The sequence below is a fragment of the Scomber scombrus genome, chromosome 18, assembly GCF_963691925.1.
Source record: "Scomber scombrus chromosome 18, fScoSco1.1, whole genome shotgun sequence".
NCBI lineage: Eukaryota > Metazoa > Chordata > Actinopteri > Scombriformes > Scombridae > Scomber > Scomber scombrus.
Window position 1 is genome coordinate 12,948,183 of NC_084987.1, and position 19,931 is coordinate 12,968,113.

The 19,931-nt window shown below is 40.8% G+C and overlaps 4 protein-coding genes across 4 annotated transcripts; 2 read left to right on the plus strand and 2 right to left on the minus strand.

Moving 5' to 3' along the window:
• Positions 1–258: 258 nt before the first annotated feature.
• On the minus strand, positions 259–3,160 carry LOC134000154 (proton channel OTOP2-like). The gene is made up of 6 exons (XM_062439483.1): positions 2,731–3,160; positions 2,506–2,642; positions 2,319–2,377; positions 1,834–1,976; positions 522–1,369; positions 259–429 (listed from the first exon to the last, which is right to left on the minus strand). Exons 1-6 carry the CDS (start codon positions 3,158–3,160, stop codon positions 259–261), a joined length of 1,788 nt encoding a protein of 595 aa, XP_062295467.1.
• A 2,097-nt stretch (positions 3,161–5,257) lies between these two features.
• On the plus strand, positions 5,258–11,480 carry ush1ga (Usher syndrome 1Ga (autosomal recessive)). The gene is made up of 3 exons (XM_062439262.1): positions 5,258–5,421; positions 9,942–10,395; positions 10,680–11,480. Exons 1-3 carry the CDS (start codon positions 5,258–5,260, stop codon positions 11,478–11,480), a joined length of 1,419 nt encoding a protein of 472 aa, XP_062295246.1.
• Positions 11,481–14,116: 2,636 nt separating this feature from the next.
• Positions 14,117–17,226, plus strand: LOC133999761 (E3 ubiquitin-protein ligase TRIM16-like). The gene is made up of 6 exons (XM_062439059.1): positions 14,117–14,777; positions 14,973–15,068; positions 15,206–15,439; positions 15,729–15,900; positions 16,027–16,095; positions 16,273–17,226. Exons 1-6 carry the CDS (start codon positions 14,385–14,387, stop codon positions 16,806–16,808), a joined length of 1,500 nt encoding a protein of 499 aa, XP_062295043.1. The 5' UTR covers positions 14,117–14,384; the 3' UTR covers positions 16,809–17,226.
• A 16-nt stretch (positions 17,227–17,242) lies between these two features.
• Positions 17,243–18,739, minus strand: amn (amnion associated transmembrane protein). The gene has a single exon (XM_062439058.1). The coding sequence runs from the start codon at positions 18,731–18,733 to the stop codon at positions 17,303–17,305; it is 1,431 nt and encodes a 476-aa protein (XP_062295042.1). The 5' UTR covers positions 18,734–18,739; the 3' UTR covers positions 17,243–17,302.
• Between the last annotated feature and the right edge of the window lie 1,192 nt (positions 18,740–19,931).

The window sequence follows — 19,931 nt, forward strand, 5'->3', positions numbered from 1 at the left end:
CTTTATTTTGCACAGAGGATGAGGCATAAAACCAGTGGGACAAGATTACCTTAACTTTTTTTTTTACCTCTGAAAATAATATTATGGATACATTCACATGGCCAAATATACAGGCTATAGCATATTGAGAAACAGCAATGCAATGATGTCTGCCAATACATACGTCACAAAGGCATCACCCAAGCAAACTACAATTTATACAAAACAGTTTATAATGTCAATACAGTTGGCTGTACACACTTTGTCCCTCCTTCAGCGTTATGTGGTGAGGTAGACCTCAAACAGACTGGCAACTGAATGCATACGGTAAAAGATGCCAAAAGGAAGTCCAATATTCACGACAGCAGCCCACATGTTGAACTTGTAGAATTTAGTTTCGGTGGTGTGGTCAAACTGGGGACGAGCACCAAAAGCTGGCATGATCCACAGCTGTTATAGAAAGAAATAAGAGAACAGATTTAGTATTATTTGGTGAATTTAGAGGCATAGAATTTGAGCGAGCAAGGGAGACTGGTACTCACTATGACATTGGCCAGCAGCAAAAACGCACAGACCTCCTTCAACACCCATCTCTTCCATGACAATTTGGATCTGTGCTCAACAGTGTGTCCATGCGGGTTGCGCTCCGTAAGTACCGGGCTTGGCTTGGTATCCATATCTTTCTCTTCAAAGCCGCCCAGCTCTTTGCTTGGCTGCAGCACATATGGATTTGCAACCACACTAGAGACTGGATGAATCTCGTGGAATGGCTCCCGATGAAGCCCTTCGACTATGAAAAAGTTCTGCAGGCCAAGCTGGATTATCATCAGGATAGCCCACGCTAGGTTGAGCCCATCCAGGTAGCTCTTGGCTCCAGTTCCCACCATAGCTACAATAGTGAAATAACTGATAATGAACTGACCCAATGAGGCACCCACCAGCAGCCCCACATCCAGGCTGCGAGTGGGGTTTTTCTCTGACACGTGTTCTCTGTGGTCCACCTTGTAGATGACACAGCCGATCACAGAGGTCACAGACATCAGGGTTACTATCACTATATTCACGACAAAGTGCATCATCAGAAAAGTGTCTTTCTTGCCATTGCTGTTGTGCTTCTTCATTTCCATCTCGTACACGATGAAGGTTGCCAGACCTGCGATCACCAAGAGAAATCCCGTCACAGGACCAAGAAATACATTCCTGAGATGGAATTTGATGTTGTGGTGGTGGTGCTCGTCTGATACTCGACCAACATTTTTCCACATGACATAGGCCATGGCAGAGGCAAAGAGACTGTACTCGATATTGAAGGGGTACAGGTAGTAGTAGGCCTCCTTGAACATGCTGCATGAAGTGTGGCTGCAATGGCACTTATCGCTGCCATAACTTGCTGTAAGACATGATAGGATACAGAGAGAGAGAATAATGTTATGTTGTGGTAGTTCTTGTCTTGCTCTATCTGCTTTGATTGATTTATCTCTCAGACATGAACAACAGAGCCATCACGCGCCTTACACTCAAAATAGTGAATACCACTGACTACCCCTTCAATGCACACTTCACTCTGCTGCTCTCAGGCTATAGATAAACTTATAGGACCCTAAAATGAAAAAGAGCCTGCTTTGGCAGAAGTTTTGTCCCTTCTGCCACAACAGCACTGAACCATCAGCGGATGTGTGTGCCGATACATATGTGTAGACAGGCGGGGGAATGTTATATGTTTATGTTGTCAGTATATTTGCAGTGCGGCTATCTGTATGTTTCTGTGTGGAATACGTCCAGGCTATGAAAATAAATTCTCCGCAGGACAAAAAATACCTATTCTATTAATATCTATTTATGTACTTTGATTACCTTTTTGAATGAACAGGCTTCGTCCAGAAATTTTAGTTGTGTTGCTCGGATAGTCTGGAATAATTGTTTGGTGAAGGGACTCCTCAGTGACTGCAGTCATCCACAAAACTAGATTTGTGGAGAGGGTAAGCATCAGCCCACAGCTAAATAAGAAAGCAAGAAAAGAAAAAAACATCAGGTGTTAATTTTATATTTACATTTGAAATTTTTGCTAAGTTTTTAAATGCCAAAAATATGAAAAATATCCTCCTCACCATCAGTCTCCTCAACTCTCCCTATTTTTCAAATGACATTTGGTTTATTTATTAAAGAAAGTAAAGAATATATAAAATAATTGCGCATTTTGAGAGTCTGTAAATAAAGAGAACGGCCTCATTTTCTGAACATGGCAACAACAGCATCAGTATAAAGATACAGTTATTCTCTTTCTTCACAAAGACCATGAATTATGAAATGAAGGAACAAGAAATCCATGAATCACATACCGTGTAATGTTCTTTTGTAGCTGCGCACAGTCCTTGGCATGCATCCCCATGAAGTATGTCTGCAAACAGATTTTAAAATGATTAATATCATTTAAAATAATAATATTTTGCAACCATTAAAGTCTCAACTTTAACTCAACATATTTTTGTGTCATTGAAGCATGCTGGCATTTTTAGTTGTTTTTACCTGCACAAGTATAAAAATAAGCTGGACAACAGGGAAAGCAACCTTAACAGCAGAATCACAGTGGAGGTAGCCAACATAGTTGGCTATCTTGAAAATGTCCATGAGAATACCGAGGAATCCGAATACCACAAGTCCTCCTGATGGAATGACAACAGGGTTAAAAAAATATGAAAGTCTTCAAAAACTGCTCTGTGAATGAAAAATCAATCAGGAACATTTACTTACCCTTGAGCCACACGGGTCCAGCATGGCCATCCTTGTACAGAACAGCGTTTTCATTCTTGGTCGTATAGATAGCATAATAAATCATCCAGATGGAGGTGAGGAGGAGGAGAATGATGAGGAAAATCTGCAGGTCAGAAGAGCTGATGTCGACGTTGTTGTATGCACTGCCGCTGACCAAAGCGCAGCCCAGCATCAAAATGTTTAAACAAATGATCCCAGACAGCATCCATCCCCAGTTTCTGCCACACTCCTTCGCAGCTCCACTGGAGGAGATGTTCATCTCGGGCTCACATGTTCTTCTGGCTTGGCCCTCTGTATTGATGTTTTTGGACAGTTGGGCCTCTTCTGTCTCCCTGTCTTTGGCTGTCATCCTGCATGATTCACACGGAGTGCCATCAGTCTTACAATTGCACGGATAGTTCAAACACATGATTGCTCTCTGTTCACACCTGAACTGTTCACAAATCAGTTGTTAGCTGCTCTGGTTCTGCTGAAGACATTACAGGTTTAACAGCTACACCTATTCAGCGACTTCCTCTTAAAACTTACCCCGCCCAACTCAAACCTTTCCAAACCTTACAAAAATTAGCATAATTGACACCCTTTCAATGCCACACAAAACAGCAGTTTCAAATCTACAAATAGGATTTGATCCCCCTCTCTTTTAACTTGGGTTGCGACAGAGCTGTATTGAGTGATAATCCACAAAAATGCTTACATGGATCAACATCAATAGAAGTGGAAAAAAGCTGTATATTAATGTAAATATTACTTTAATTGAATATCAAAATCAAGATCATGCGACTTTTCAGTAAAGCAGCGACTTACTAAAAATCAAGAGAAGCTTTCAGGATAACTGTAAGCCTACCTGAAGTTTGGTGTGATCCTGATAAACAGTCAGAGTTGTCATGGCTTTTATATGCCTCCAAAACCACAGCAGTTGACTGTACAAAGAGTCATAAATGTCAATAAAGCTGTTATGAACAATACCATATTATTACCAAACACTGCATGTTTTGCACAAAATATTCATGTAAAGTTCAAAAGATGCTTCCAGGTAAAGCCTAATCTCATGAATTCCAAAATACAAGAAACCGGTTCCTTTTTCAGGTAAACAGCATTTTTTTTGATATTACACAATACATTATTAACACTAGTCGTTTGTTATACAAGTTTTAATGGCACACACAAAATAGATGTTGAGGATGAGGGGGAAAAAAATATCAATTATTTCTTTATATTCATAAATACTTTACAGGCTTTATAGCTTGTGTTGTCTTGTTCAACTTGTTTCACCTTTTTCCCCTGCTGACCACACACAGCTACTTCTCACAATCTCAATGTGATCTAAATTCTCCAAATAGCATACTACCTAATTTGCTTATCTTTGTGAATCAGTGCTTGAAGGGAATATGCAAATGCAGTCCTTTGACGCTATTTGTGGCTCAACACAGAGATCTAATATGTTGTCTTTACCAAATTTCCCAAGGTGTAAAGCATGAAAAGCCTGTCCATTATGTTTTGTTATTGTTTACTAAGACTATTTTATACCCCATTCCTCAGGTTGGGGTTGAGAGCAGAGCTTCTCCTTTATTGCAACACTACATGACATGCAATTCTTCATTGTCTGCACTCATTTCTCAGCATAGTGGAACATCTGAACAATGGTTTATTAAAAGGAACAGGGAAAGACATATGCCAGAATGTCAAGGAGTGACTCTTCCCTTGTGAAACTTCCTTGTGTGTAATAATAGTCATGGTGACAAAACATAATTTGACTTACTCAATTGTCCGATGACAGTTCTAGTCATTAGCTGAACAGTGGACACTTGTGTCTTGAGGTTTTTTTCTTTTTTGATTCATTAGCTTGAAAGAATACTGGAAAGTTTCAGAAAGGTTTTTTTCAGATCTAATAACATGAAATTGTAAATATCCTCCTGGGTCATTGACCAAATACCCCAAATACCCTGCTTGACCCAAAAACCACACAATTTAAGCATATTAGCAAATTAGTAGCAAAGTTCTCTGTCTCTTGCCTGTACCTGTAAAGGGAGGACATGGTTAAGTAGCTCTAAAAGCATGCCAAAGGATATATGTCTTTTTTAAGTAATTAGCCTACTGACAGGTTCAGACACCTTATGCAATATGCAAATATCTCATAAACATCCATTAAGTCAGAATAGTAATATTATAGATTCAAATGATAACTGAGCTACAGATTTTGCGATTTTGGTTTATGTGTTGGATTAACTGTTTAAGACAGGCGCAGGCAAGACCTCAACAGGTTCTCCAGTCTGTTTTGGACCACATCGGCCACCGGGAGCACTGTTAACCAGGCGATGCGCGTCGTGGCGTCCCTGGATACCAGCGACGCGCTCTGCCTGTCTTTCCACTGTACTGCTCAGCAGGTTGGTGGGACACAAATAGGCACTTCAGCCGGTCTACCCCCACCACATCGCCGTATGAGCATGATAATGCTGGTGCTGATGAAACGAAATGGAGGAGCATGGTGGATTAATTCTGCACCATGAATGACAGGTACCACAAGGCGGCCCGGGACGGCTACCTGGACCTGCTGAAGGAGGCTACTCGGAAGGATCTCAACGCACCGGATGAGGATGGCATGACACCGACGTTATGGGCTGCTTATCACGGCAACCTGGAGGCTCTGCGGTTGATCGTAGCGAGGGGGTGGGTATAAAGCTTGTTAGCCATCAGGACGTGTGCGTAATTACTGCATGGACTGCCACCAATGTGTTCATCCTGATCCTAGAATCATTTTTTAGAGCAAAGGTGACGTGCCACTTTTCCCTGTTATTTCAAACAATTCCGTAGCTTTGCCTTGTCAGTTAGGGAGGCAGGAAATTAGATTATTAGGGCCCGAGCGGCGACTACAAGTTGCCTGGCGAAAGTCCTATTGAAATTCGTTCATGCCCCAACGTGCAAGTGACCCCAAAGTGCAAGTGACCCCAAAGTAATCAAGTAATCAAGTAATCAGGTGGTATGGAAGACCCCCGGGGAAAAATGCTATATTGAAATTGTAATGTTTATTATTATTATTATTATTATTATTATTATTATTATTATTATTATTATTATTATTATCATTATTATTATTATTCTTCCGACATTTCGTGCCCCAATTTCGCCCCTTTCCCAAATGCGAAAATGCTTATACTTTTGCACGGACGTCCGGCCTCATCCGAAATTCGATATTTTTGGGTGGTCGCACATGGTCGACGCAGAATGGCGGAATAGCGCCCCCTACAAAGTCCAAAAATGCCCATAGGGAATTTTGCTAACTTTGTCCTATGCTCACAAAATTCGGTACACATATGTATTATACCCACATATGCAAAGAAGCCTCTTGACCTCATGACCTCAACCCAACAGGAAGTCGGCCATTTTGGTTTTGATTTTTCCCGCCTAAAATGAACTCCTCCCACAGCGTTCGCCCGATCAAGTTCAAATTAGGTATGCAACATCTCCAGACCTAGCTGAGCTGAAGTTGTGCTCTGCGCATCCATAGGTCAAAGGGCGTGTCTGCCAGGGCTCAACTAACTTTGGCGTGCTCGCCATGTACATACGAGTGGCTCTCACGCCCACATACTTCATCCAATCAGCTTCAAACTTGCTGGACATGATGATGGCTCCGCCCTGAACGTCCCAATATATTAACTTCCCACGTAACTCATAGCGCCCCCCGGTGGTAACAGGAAGTTAACTAAGATTCATTAAAATTACATACTTTGCCCCATCAACTTCATTCAGAACCAGTTGGTGAAGCTACATTATGAAGACTGTGAAGCTACGAGTAATGGCGTCCGTGTGGCGACGCATTTTTGGCCTCCTTCCAGGTTTTTTCTCACTTTCTGCTTCACGCCACAGCCCTGCCATGCCTCAGACCCCGCGGTGGCATGGGTGAGCGAGGGCCCGCCATCGCCGCTTGCGGCTTTAATTAAAGATTGTTATTTCAGTAATCTTGCACACCAGATCGTCAAAGGATAAAATCATATTTCAGTACTCGAAAGGCAGGCTTTTGTGTAGCTGAGCTTTTGAATGGCTGATCAATGCCATAAAAATGTAGGCATACCTTTGTATTTTACAAGGTTCTGCAATTATTTGAGTTAACATGCCCAGGGGAGAGAACTGGGCCCGACATTCCACTAACACAAATAACTTCAGGATTTGCTACCGGCCAAAAGAGCACTTTAAAGCAAATAATTGAATGAAACAATTACAGAAATGCATTTTCTTGTTTGTCCAGCTCTGAAAAATTCCCATGTTGGACTGGACACTATTTTTAAAGATGATTGAGAGCTGTTTCTACAATTGGAGAACACTAATAGACCTAACAGGTCTAAATCCACCTTGTTGGGGACAGGGTTTGATTTATTTTCTTTCATTTTATGATGGCTTTAAGCTTTATGAGCTTAATTAACAGTTAAAGCATTCCAAGCGATGAAATAAACATTAACCTAATGTTTTCCTAAGATTTTAATTGGCTCTATTCCAATCCTGATAACAGGAAGCTAACCTTGTCAACATCTGGAGGTCATATACCTTGATTATTACCAGGACATCACAGCAAAAGATAGTTTTCCATTTTCAAAGCCACGTAGGACTAATGAGTGTAAAACTGATGACAGTGTTCAAGGTTAACTGATCATATACTTAAGTAGCACAACATCTAAGAGCACCAATGAGTTTTAGAGACATTACTGTAGCATACACAGTTCATTAAATGCATTGCAGTCCTGTGTTCTAACTAACTAATTACTAGAGCATCTATGTAAGTTTACCCAGACTTTAAAAATATATTGCACATAAATTATTTCTCTCTCCGACATCATGAGCTGTTATGTAAAAGGGTGCATAATTGTTACTTAATTAACAATTTTATGACATCATCACAGACAAAAGGATGATGTTTGATCAAATAAACTGGATACCATAATTTTAAAAGGCAGCATTGTGGCATGACTATTTGCTTTTCTTCAACACAGCGTGCAAATGGAATTCAGGGTCATTTGGCCTGAGGAAAGCACACAACAGCCCATTTCTCATCTTTTCTGGCTGACCTGGTTTGCCTGTCAACCAGGAAAAAGGGCCCATTATGAACCTGCTTAATTGAGTTAAGCTTTGGAGAGTCTCACAGTAAAAGTGAGTCATCAGTGTGTGTCCCATTATGCTCTGAAATTCCTAAAAGGCTTCTCACCTCACACATAAAAGTTTTACTTAAAAGCAAAACATCAGAATAAAGAAAACGTTTATATTTATTTTTATAGTCCCAGTTTTCTTATAACGCTCAGTCAACTAAGCAAGAAAGGGTTCATGGCCAGTGCTGCATGATAATACTAAAGTCTAAATTCACTATTTCCCACGGAATAAGTGTAAACAAGACCCTGGAAGCTTTTAGCTGCCAATGACAAATCATTATTCTATCAATAGCATTCTCTGATTGACATGAGGTACTAAAATTAAACATTAATAGCTGCTGTACTTTTTCGCAGAGGCACCAGACTCTTGAGACATATATATGAAGAGACATATAATGCTGTTTGACAATATCATGGGAAAGATGCCATAGTGATGTTGTTGTTGCCAAGTATATTGCATTGGGTGGCCTGCAGTAACATCAAGCTGTCATAGGAAGTGTGGATGCAAACAGCCCATAATGTGATAAAGAACAAGGGAGGGATAAGTGAGCAGACATATTACCACTGTGGTCAGCATTTTACCGGCAGAGACATGAATTATGACACATAAAGCTGTCATGTTAGATGGTCCCTATCTGTGACAAGCATATTGTATAATCTGAGTTGAGAGAGTTATAAATATTTCGTCTTAAAATAAAAATTGAACACACCTAATAACTATATCTTTTCACATCAATTTATGGCGTGTTATCTTCAACTATTTCAGTCCTGGGTTGACAGCTTAATTCCTTTGTATGATCAATGTTTTATTGTGGCTTTCTTGGCTGTTAGCCATATGCAGTACATCACGTACACTGATGACATCCACTCATCTTGTATATTTCAACTCAAGCGATGCTTGATCCTAAAAAACAACTTTTTTTCTCTCTAAACTCAATCCTGTCCTGACAAAAGAGCTAGGGGTTGAAATCAGAGTGATTCTTTGCTAATCGCTGCCCAGGTTTGGTCTGGCAGATCTGACACACATTCCCTGTGAAAACTTTACAACGAAATCCATCAATAATACATCCGTACTTAGACAGTGGCTTCACCTCCATCTCATCAAATATTCAGCAGTCCATATGTGGCTACATTGGAGGATGGAGACGAAACAATACATAGCCAGTTTAGTAACATTTAAATCTAAGCGTTGTACCACTTTCCAGAGGAATCAAAACCAAAAAAATGCAGAAAATCCTAGTTATTACCAATATTTATTTGCCAGAACCACAGAGAAGTTGTATAACAATAAATACAGCCTGTTTTACTTTGAACATTATTGATTATCATAAGTTTTCTGATGGAATAATAGTTTGAACAACATTTTCGAAATGTAAATGATTATACAAATGAGCTTTCATAGATTTGCACACTGGGCCTACAATGGGAAATAGATAATATTAATACAATAAGCTCCATAAACATCTGTCCTCCATATCATCCAAGCATATCTAATATTTTGACTTGAGGAATTCAGCATGACATCATCCGGCTATGCACAGTTGTGCTTTTTGAGTCAGGTGCAACCCATTCGGCCTCCCCTGAAACTCGATACAGGGAGGTTAGTGCTGATCCTGGCAAGCCTGTAGTCATATTACAGACTGACAGCAACAGTGCAGCATGCGTAGAGGTAACCCTAAGGTCGTGGTCTGTCAGCTACGGGTGAATACTCCTAAAATGTTAGTTACAGTGGCATGTAATAATGATAAATTCCCTGTGCATGGTACTTTTAATCAAAGCATCATATTTTTAAAAGGTAGTATAAGAGATATGTGGTTGATTTTCTGAATATGCTCTGTGTTGTATAAACTTTAAATTATTAAATAGGTCCCATTAACAATCCACGGATGGCAGGTCAGTGCTGAAAACATCACCCAAAAATCATATGCTTGCTCATGCGTCTTCCAACCAGCAGATATAAAGGATGTATCCATAATCAGTCTGAACAGGGATGAAACAATCTGTTAATTTTTTAGAGATTACTTTACTCTTCGAAATTACTTTCTTCCACAGAGGGAACCCTGACAAGTGTGACATATGGGGGAACACGCCACTCCACCTGGCTGCCGCCAACGGTCACCTCAACTGCCTTTTCTTTCTGGTGTCCTTCGGTGCCAACATATGGTGCCTGGACAACGACTACCACACGCCCTTGGACATGGCCGCCACAAAAAATCATATGGATTGCGTCCGCTACCTAGATTCCATTGCTACCAAGCAGACAGGCCTGAACCCCAAGCTGGTCAGCAAGCTGAAGGACCGGGCATTTCGTGAAGCTGAGCGGAGAATCAAAGAGTGCCTGAAGATGCAGAAAAAGCACCACAGGCGCATGGAGAGGAAGTTTCATAAGGATGCTTCTGAGGCTTCTGCGTCAGATGTCATGAGCTTTTCTAGCTACACCAGCAGCTCTCTTAGCCACAAGCTGCACAACTTAAGTGCAGCCTCCGTCAGTGTGCCATATTCTCAGGTCAGGACTGTTATTTTGCATTTTTACATATTTCATTTCGATTAGAGCACCAGCTGTATAAAAAATATTTCAGATCAATCCTTGCTCTTAATTGCATATATATATATATGACTTTTTATACCACACTATGTGAAAATGTCAAAACATGACTTCATCAAAACTTTTTTAACTGATCGGCAGAGATCTTTTTTTTGTTAAAATATTCAAAAACACTTGTTTGTTCCTTTGAAATCTCATCTTTTCACAGGATGTGACTGATTACTGTATTATCGCTTCTCTGTTAGGCTACTCTCCATGCCACAAACCGAGGGAAGACAAAGATCCAGAAGAAGCTGGACAAGAGAAAACAAGGAGATGGGACCTTTAAAATCTATGAGGATGGAAGAAAGAGTGTGCGCTCCCTCTCTGGACTGCAGCTGGGCAATGATGTTATGTTTGTCAAACAGGGAACCTACATCAACCCAAAGGACCGCGGCCGCCGAAACATTCGTGACATGTTCCCCAGAGACAACAACGATGCCATTTCACGTGCCATGAGTGAGCCTGACCTTCATGGGCCTGATGTGGACTACTCTGAGATCAGCACTGACTCAGGACATGATTCCCTGTTTAACCGGCCCGGCCTGGGCACCATGGTCTTCAGGAGGAACTACGTGAGTGGGGGAATGTTTGACCTAGGAGATCAAGAAGGGGCCAGTGTAAACCAGTCAGGCAATACTGTGCGATTACGCAGTCGGCTGCAGCAATACCCGAGTCTAGATGAAGACAGCATCGGCAGTGCGCATAGCCTACAGGAGAGGAACGTGGAGGAGCTGCCTTGGGAAGAGGTTGAGTTAGGGCTGGATGATGATGATGAGCCTGACACAAGCCATCTGGAGGTCTTCCTGGCTTCACAGAGCATGAGTGAGTTTTTCTCCATCTTTAGGCGGGAGAAGATCGACCTTGAAGCTCTGTTGCTGTGCTCAGACCATGACCTTAAGAGCATCCACATCCCCTTAGGGCCAAGGAAGAAGATCTTAGATGCCTGTAAGAGACGGTTGGAGACCATAGAGGACCCAGACTGCATTGAGGACACAGAACTGTGAGTTCAACATTTTTTTAAGGGATATCAAGTTATACAGAGTAGTAAGGAAGTATTTACATATTTACGTATTGTTTGTTATCTTGTGTTTGTACAGCACAATGGATTATAAATGAAGCAATGAGGATATGCTATAAAACTATCAGCTGTGTGTATGTTTACGCTCACATCAGATGGAGATTGTGGGGCTTTTCACACAACCTCCCAATTATCAGAGATAAGAGTAATTGTAATTTTAAATGACTTTAACAACAACACCACATTTAAAGGTACTCTTTGGAATTTCCTGTTAAACAAAATTCCTCATAAAACCTGTGTAGCCATCTTGGGTTGGATTGAGGTCAGTTGACTACATTTTCCAGTCAAGAACATTCCACTGTTCTTCAATCAATTGGATTGAGGTCAGGTGACTACATTTTCCAGTCAAGAACATTCCACTGTTCTTTAATCAACACCTGGTTTCCTGTTCTACATATTAACTATCATTGTGCTAAAACTCTGGGACTTTATATAAAAATAGTCTTGGGTACTGTACTTTGAGTATATCCTCTAAATAACCTTTAAGCTAATTCATATTTATTGTTTCATTACATGTGCTGGAGCAGAGCCAAAACATAAAATATGTAGTTGTCCAAATATTAATGGACTGCACTGCTTCTAGTTATTGAAATCTAGCCACTGAGAAAATGTTTTGTGAAAAGAAATCTGTCTTCATTCTGTCCTGCAGATAATGCAATTTGTTGTAGATGATCCTCTCGCTGTGAGCTCACCCCGCCTTAAAGGTCAGTGGAGCATTGTGGAGTGAATGTCACGTATGGACAAAGAGGACTAAATGATTTACCTCTCCTGGCAACTCAGTGGTAACAAAGCAGAAAGGACACTGTCAAATTGATTATGTCGAACAAGAAGAGCTATGAGCTAAATTCAAAACATGAGTCTTGTTGGACTCACTGAAAATATCTGAAGGAGCCCTCTAAACTGCATGATTTAAGAACTTGAATGACAATTGTCAGGGTGCAGAGTTGCAGTGTCATTGTATGCCATGTGGCAGACAGAGAGTTGATTATGGGGTATGTTTCCCCTGAACATGTTTGCCCCCATGGGGTAAATCCTACCACATCATGTGCCTGTGTTGCTTGTGCCTGTGCATTTGCTTAAAAATGTATTTTGTCATAAATATTTTGACATGACAGTTCTGCTCAATAGCAAAAGTTTCTGCATTTTCTCAAGATTTCTCAAATTTCATTGTTTACATACAGGAAGCCATGTTAGTCTATGTGTGGCTCACTGCCAATGCAGGCCAATTACTTGTTGAGATTACTCTTCTGATTTACTATTGTAAACTGTGTGAAAGATATAGGTCATTTTATAAAACACAACACATAGTAATATGTAATATGTGGTAGTTAATACACTGGGAGGTTTATAAACCTGTCTATATAATTCATGTCATTCTTAACATTGTGAAAGTCTTCCAACAGTTTTTTAAATGTTATTATTGTTTTATTTCCGTCATGTACATCTGCACGTGCAAGTATTTAATATCTTAACTTTTTAATATTTTAAGTGGATTCTAATAAAAGTACTGATATCATTTATTAATATATACTACTTCACTGCTGTATCATTATACTTTGTTCTCCTAACTGCACTTTATTTACTATATTTCATCCACGGAGTGGCCTAGATAGAAGTTAAGCAGAATGCATTATATAATGTGCTTTTTAAAAAGTGGGCCATATATACCATATGGATTTCAAGAGTTTAATGGCATGAAATGGGGTCTGCATGCTACAATAACAGACATTAAAGCACCCCCCCCCCCCCCCCCCCCCCCCCTCATTCATCAGTATACCAAATGTAAATGTGTTAATTGAGTTGCTACTCACACAATGAAATAACTGTAATATGAGCTTTTAGTACAGTAGTATGTAGTCATGTTTTATTTTCAGTTTTTACAGGTCAATAAACATCCGGTCACATTCATAACCTGTTTGGTGTCTGTGTGTGTGTGTGTGTGTGTGTGTGTGTGTGTGTGTGTGTGTGTGTGTGTGTGTGTGTGTGTGTGTGTGTGTGTGTGTGTGTGTGTGTGTCAAAGAGAGTGTAAAATACTTGTTTTGGCATCTTCAGCCATTGCGATAATCCTAACACGCTGCTCATACACACAAGACATGCATCATTGTTCCCTCCAAACTGTATGACATGAAGTCAGGAAGTTGTTCTCTAGATAAGTGCAGGAGCTCCATGCCTCTCACATTGATAACATTGTTATCAAAAGGAAACACTGTCAGACTCTTAGCAGAGGTCTAAAATTATTTTAAATAAGCTACAGCAATATCCACGAACCATATAGTATATACACCCTCGTTGTATTAATTCGTTCGCCTTATCTCAGACAGTCCCAGACTTTTTGTTATCACTGTTATTGTTAAATTAAGTTTGAGGCAAGTAAACAAGCTAGAGGTTAACTAGGACAAAAGGAAGAAGAGGATGTCCATCCCCCTCCCTGGGTGGGCCGTAATACACTCGTCATTTCCTCCCCTCATCTGTGCAATTTGGTATGTGCCTTCAGCATAGTGAGCTTGGATACAAGTCAAGAAAAGAGAAGACGGGAGGAGTGAGGAATGACTAAACTTCATCTGGCTGAGTACAAAATAGCTTCTATGTAGCTGTAGCAGCAGTGATGTGTCTAATTGTTGCATCCTTTTAGTAGTTGCACAACGGTAGCTTTCAATTATTTCCTTCTGCACTTTGGATCGGATCAGAGAAAAGACCGGATAAAGCAGCAGTTTAGGCCTTGTTACAGTCTAATACGAAACCTAGCTGGTTCAAGTTTAAGTTGACTAGGAGAACAGAACAAGGATTAAGAATCATCCTGACTGGACAGAAACTACAGTATGTCTCAAACATGGAGACTATAAGCAATAGCCAAGAAGAGAACTTGAATGTAAAGGAGGAGCCGAGGGATCCCACCAGCCAAGCCTCGGACACACTGCTCCCACAAGATGTATTATGTGACTCCTGCATGGATAGCCCCAGTAAGGCCCTAAAATCATGCCTGACCTGTCTGGTTTCCTACTGCGAGGCTCATCTCAGACCTCATCTGGAGAACGCCAAGTTTCAAAACCATCGACTGGTGGACCCCCTCCACGACATCGACAGTCGGGCTTGTGAGGTTCATCAACTTCCCCTTGAACGCTTCTGTCTGATGGATGGCTGCTGTGTGTGTCTGGACTGCGAAAGCCAGGAGCATAAAGGTCACACAACAGCAACTGTGGAGGAGGCACGCACTCAGATTGAGGTCTTTGCACAACACACAGTTTTTATTCAACACAGAGCATCTGATATTGTGAAATGAATTGCTATTTTAGCTGTATATTTGAGCTTTAAAATACAACATAATTTATTAGTTGGATAGCCTTGTATTTGTTGTTTGTCTTATTTGAAATCCTCATGCAGCATCTGTAGCAGTTGTGTTTGTGATAATTGTTTGTAGACTGAACTGGAGAAAACGCAAGTAGAGATCAGTCAGGGTACCTTAGAAACTGAGAAAGCAATTGGAAAACTGCAGAGCAACAATGACTTAATTAAGGTATGTTACATGGAAAAATACCAACCAATAACCAGTTTTCTCTGAATTAATACAATGCTCAATGATTTGGTTTAAGTGTATCATTCTGATTTTATTTTCCACCCTTCCATTTTTCTCCTTTCTCTCTGGGTCTTCAGTCTTCAGTGCAGGAAGTTTGTGTCATTGTTGAACAGCAGTTCACTAGACTGCAGACAGCCGTGGAAGAGGCAAAGAAAGGGGTGGTGGAGGTGCTGGAGGGTGAGCAGAGACAGGCTCTCAGACAGGCAGAGGGCATACAGGCACATCTGGAGCAGAGGAATACAGAGCTGGCAAAGACTCTGGCCCAAATAAACAAGCTGTGCAGGCACAAGTCTGATGTCAACTTTCTGCAGGTAAAAAATATTTAAAATGATGATAAATAAGTTGCGACATTATAATGTATGCCAATCAGTGTGAACTTGTTTCAGTAAACTATCTCGTGATATGGGATTAGCACAGGATGTTCTCTGAGACAAAGACTTTATTTTGGACGTCTGTGTGTTGTTGATAGTATACACAGAGCAGGCCTTTCAGCATTTTAGTAATCTCACAAGGAAAATTTCTTGAACATGGGAAAGGAGTTGTGTGTTATTTAATCGCTTCACTTCACATCATTATACAATTTTGTTTTGCTTGTTGTAGGAGTACTCAGAGTGGAGGAAAGCAGAGGCAGATGTGTGTTTGCCAAGTGTGTATATCAACCGCATGGACCATCTGACCTCTTATGTTCAAGTAGTGACTGATGCTACCCAGGAGCTGTGTGACTTGATTCTCTCATGCTACAGGGAAAAACTGAGTGGGATTTGCAGAAGTGGTGAGTGTATATCATACAATATATATTTTTGCTCCTTTCTTCATCTACATACTTTTTTAAACCTCTCAAATCATTGTGTTTTACCAAAATACAGAAGAATATCCTCTCTATTTAATGATAATCTAGGTACTAAATCCCAGATGCCAGACCATTCTTCGCTGCCTGATCCTGAGACCCCAGAGGACTTTTTAAAATGTAAATCACGTCTTTTCAGTATGCATGCAATATATGTTATTTTCATTTAATCTGTTCATTTAAACACCCAGTTGTCATTCAACAGTAAAGCCCTTTAAATCGCACTATCCTGTTCAAAAGGTGCAACAAAAATGAGGTTTTATTGATTTCTTGAATTGTGTTTCCCCTGTACGGCAGATACAAGGACTTTGACCTTTGACCCAGACACCACTCATCATTTTCTACGTGTAAAAGAGGACAACAGAAAGCTGATCAACACCAGCCCCTGGCAGCACAGCTACCCAAACCACCCTGATCGCTTTGAGTATTGGCGCCAGGCAATGACTTCAGAGAGCCTTTACCTGGGGAGGCACTACATTGAAGTTGAGCTTAGTGGGGAAGGCGCACATGTAGGAGTCACATACAAGAGCATTGATCGTAAGGGAGAGGAAAGTGCCAGCTGCATCACCGGGAATGACTTTTCTTGGTGCATAGGGAGGAGCAGCCGAGGTTTCTCCGTCTGGCATGCTGGTGTGGAGACACTTTTTGAAGCCTCTGATATCACAAAAATTGGCTTATATGTTGACTTTCAACGAGGCTCCGTGTCTTTCTATGATGTAACTGGTCCCATGAGGCTGCTCCACAAGTACAGGGGTGATTTCATAGAGCCCTTGTATGTTACTGCCTGGCTGTCAAAGAAGGACAATGTAGTCTCTCTGGTTCATATAAAATGAAGCCTCTTCCCATGTTTACCTGTGACACTGCACAAAATTGCAGCTGCCTTCAGTGCAAGCTCACTAAAGAAAAAAATACTGTATCATAAATGTTTATTGAGGTTACATGGCAAGGGACATTTTTTTCACATACGTGTCATAAAAGGTTACATTTACTACCATTCTGTGGTAACTATACAACATGAGCATAGAAAAACCTGTTCAGCAGTTGGTGTGTCAGGAATTTACTGCAGGTTTATCATTTTTGCATGTGATATGAATGAGGAGAAGGTACACAGCTGCCTGCCAACAATTCCTTTATTTATCTTACAAGTTAATTTGGTAATTAAATGCTTCAGTGTGTGGTACCAATTTTATGATTTTATTTGCATATTTAAACTATTTTAAATCTATAAGAGCATTCATTATCTATGGGCTGATTGTAAAATAATCACATTAATAAAAAACGTACATTTGGAAATCATTTACATACCTAAAGTTCAATGCAGTCAATTTCAGGCAGTAAAATCTGTTTCATTCTCGTCATAAACTGGATTTACAAAGTGCACACCTGTCTGAGTCAGGGAGATAGATGTATTAATTTCAGTCCCGTACAGACTAGGAGCTTCAGGCAGCATGACGGGCTTGTCAAACATGGGATTATCATAGCCACGATCAAGAGGCCCACCAAGGTCACCAGTATCATTGTTGTTTCTCAAGATGCTCAGAGAAGGCAGTGAAGGCATTGGTGGCATCTTAACAACCCCCTTACGAATTAGGACAACCACAACAATAATGAATGTAATCATAATTAAAACTCCAAACACAACTCCAACCACCATTCCAGCACTGCTTCCAAGCTGATCACTACTGCTCCCAGTTGAGGCTTGAAATTCAGCTTCAACGATTCCCAGATTAGCCCCATGAGAACGGGCATCCTTCACTATGTCCCAGGCCAGAGCCTCTGACTGTGTGCCCTTCTCCTCATCCAGGATAACTACCTGGATCTCAGCTGAGGAGCCAAAAGGGATGATCCCCATCAACCGCTGTGATTTTAAGACTTTAGACATCCCCAGCTGAATGGACTTGTATTGTGGCATAACAAGAAAGAGGTGCTGGATTCGTCGTCTGTAAGTCTGCAGGTTGAAATTGGAGGCATAACGGATTGTGACAATGGCACCACACACTTCACAGCAGTGTCCTAAAGGGCTCAGAGGCTTCTTACAGCTCAGAGAGGTACAAGTGACAGTGGCACAGATCTTCTGATTGTTGACAGAATTCCCGCAGTCACAGCCAGATGGATCCACGCAGCCAGAGTTCCCGACAGTGACTGTAGAGGATCCGTGAAACTGAAGTTGGCCTGTGTGTGAGCTAAGATACTGCATGAAGTCAGATTTGCTGTCAAACGTCTTCCCCAATACAGACACAGATTTGACAGGGATGCTTGGCAGGCTGGAGCTGGTGTCCACTCTAAAGGAGGAGAGGGCCTTAAAAACCACATCATCATACTGGCAAGGGACACTCTCCTCATGGACTGAGAACAGAAATTTTCCCTGCTGCATGTCATCCAGAGTTTCAGCTGCCTGCCAAAGGGCTGGGTTAAACCATTGCAGAGACTCTGAGGTTTTGAACTTGGTAGTAACACCTGCTCCACAGTCCGGGTCTTGTCCTGCAACAACATAAAATCCAGCTCCTGAATTCAGGATGAGCTCTCCATCAACTGGGATCCTCATCTCCTGCACGGCATGTGTGGTCTCCACAAACACAGACACTTTCCTCTGGGCTGAAAACTGAACTATGTCATTGCCACAAGGAACGGCGCCTTTGTCCCAGTTGGTCTTATTCTCATACTTAGTATCAGGAATCCACTGTTTGTACAGAGCATTCACTGCCCCAACAAGACAGAGGAGAAGGAGCACGTCCAGTGTTTTCAGCATCTTGGACATTTGTGACAGACTAAGAGAGCATTAAGTGACCTTTGTTTCCAACCTTGTGACTAACACATGAGTGCACATGAGTAAACAGGAAAGTTGATGAGCCTCTGAACTACATCAACCTGTTTAAGCAGGTGATCTGTAAAAGATTGACATTTCCTGCAGTAATATAGACCTGGTTTAAGATGACATGTTCTATCATTTTGTGATTTTTTTTTTCTTTTTTTTTCTTTTTTTTTTTAACTTTGTCTATCTGAGCATCATCAGAACACCTTGAACACAGATTTTTTTCTACAGTTTAGTGGTTACCCAGATGTGGATATTCTCCTATCTTTCCTTTATCCCCATTGCAAAACTAACCAAGTTCAAATAGTATGAACTGCAGGATACCATTTTAATTAACATTTTGTGTGTGTATGTTTTTCACGGAGGTAACTATAATATTCAAGCCACTAACCTACTAAAATTAATACAAAATCCAAATACTTTAAACAACTCTGAAATTTCAATTAGGACCCCAAAGCACTCAGTCAGAATCATAATTCTGTATTCTGTAGTTTAACCTCGATATCACAATAAGCTACAAAAAGTGTAACAGCTCTAAATGTGCAGCTAGACATGAAAACTCCTCTTTGTAGGATTTACTTCATGTCCTTAATGCATTTGCACATTGATTGTCTCAGAAACGGTTGCATATAATTTGGAAGCGACATTGTTATATTTGTAATGTATTGGATTTGTATGCCTCAGGTCACAGGGTTTTACTCGAAAACGATGTCCAAATAATTAAATGAACCCGCATATTGGGGCAGATACCAGGGTAAGGCTTTTTAAATAATAAACACACAGTCATTAAATCAGAGTTCCCCCTGAGGCAGTGTCTCGCCTAACCTGATTTCAAAGGTGCTGTTTAAATGGAATAACACTGGTACACGAGGCCAAATGGGAATTGACAAAGAAGCGACCATCGAAACTAAAAACGTACAGGAGTGGAGGAGATACGAGAAACAACAATAGGCTAATTAATCAGCTGAAACTGAATGCACCTGTGTTTCGTCATTACTTCACCTCATGTCGGGCGCGCTCTCTGCTTTATCTATCCCGCAGAGAGAGAAAAGGCGGGGGGTGTTAATTTATTTCTGGTTTTAGTTATCTTTCTTTCTTTGTTTTAATCTTCGTAATGTTATTCCAAATTTGACATGTTATGAAG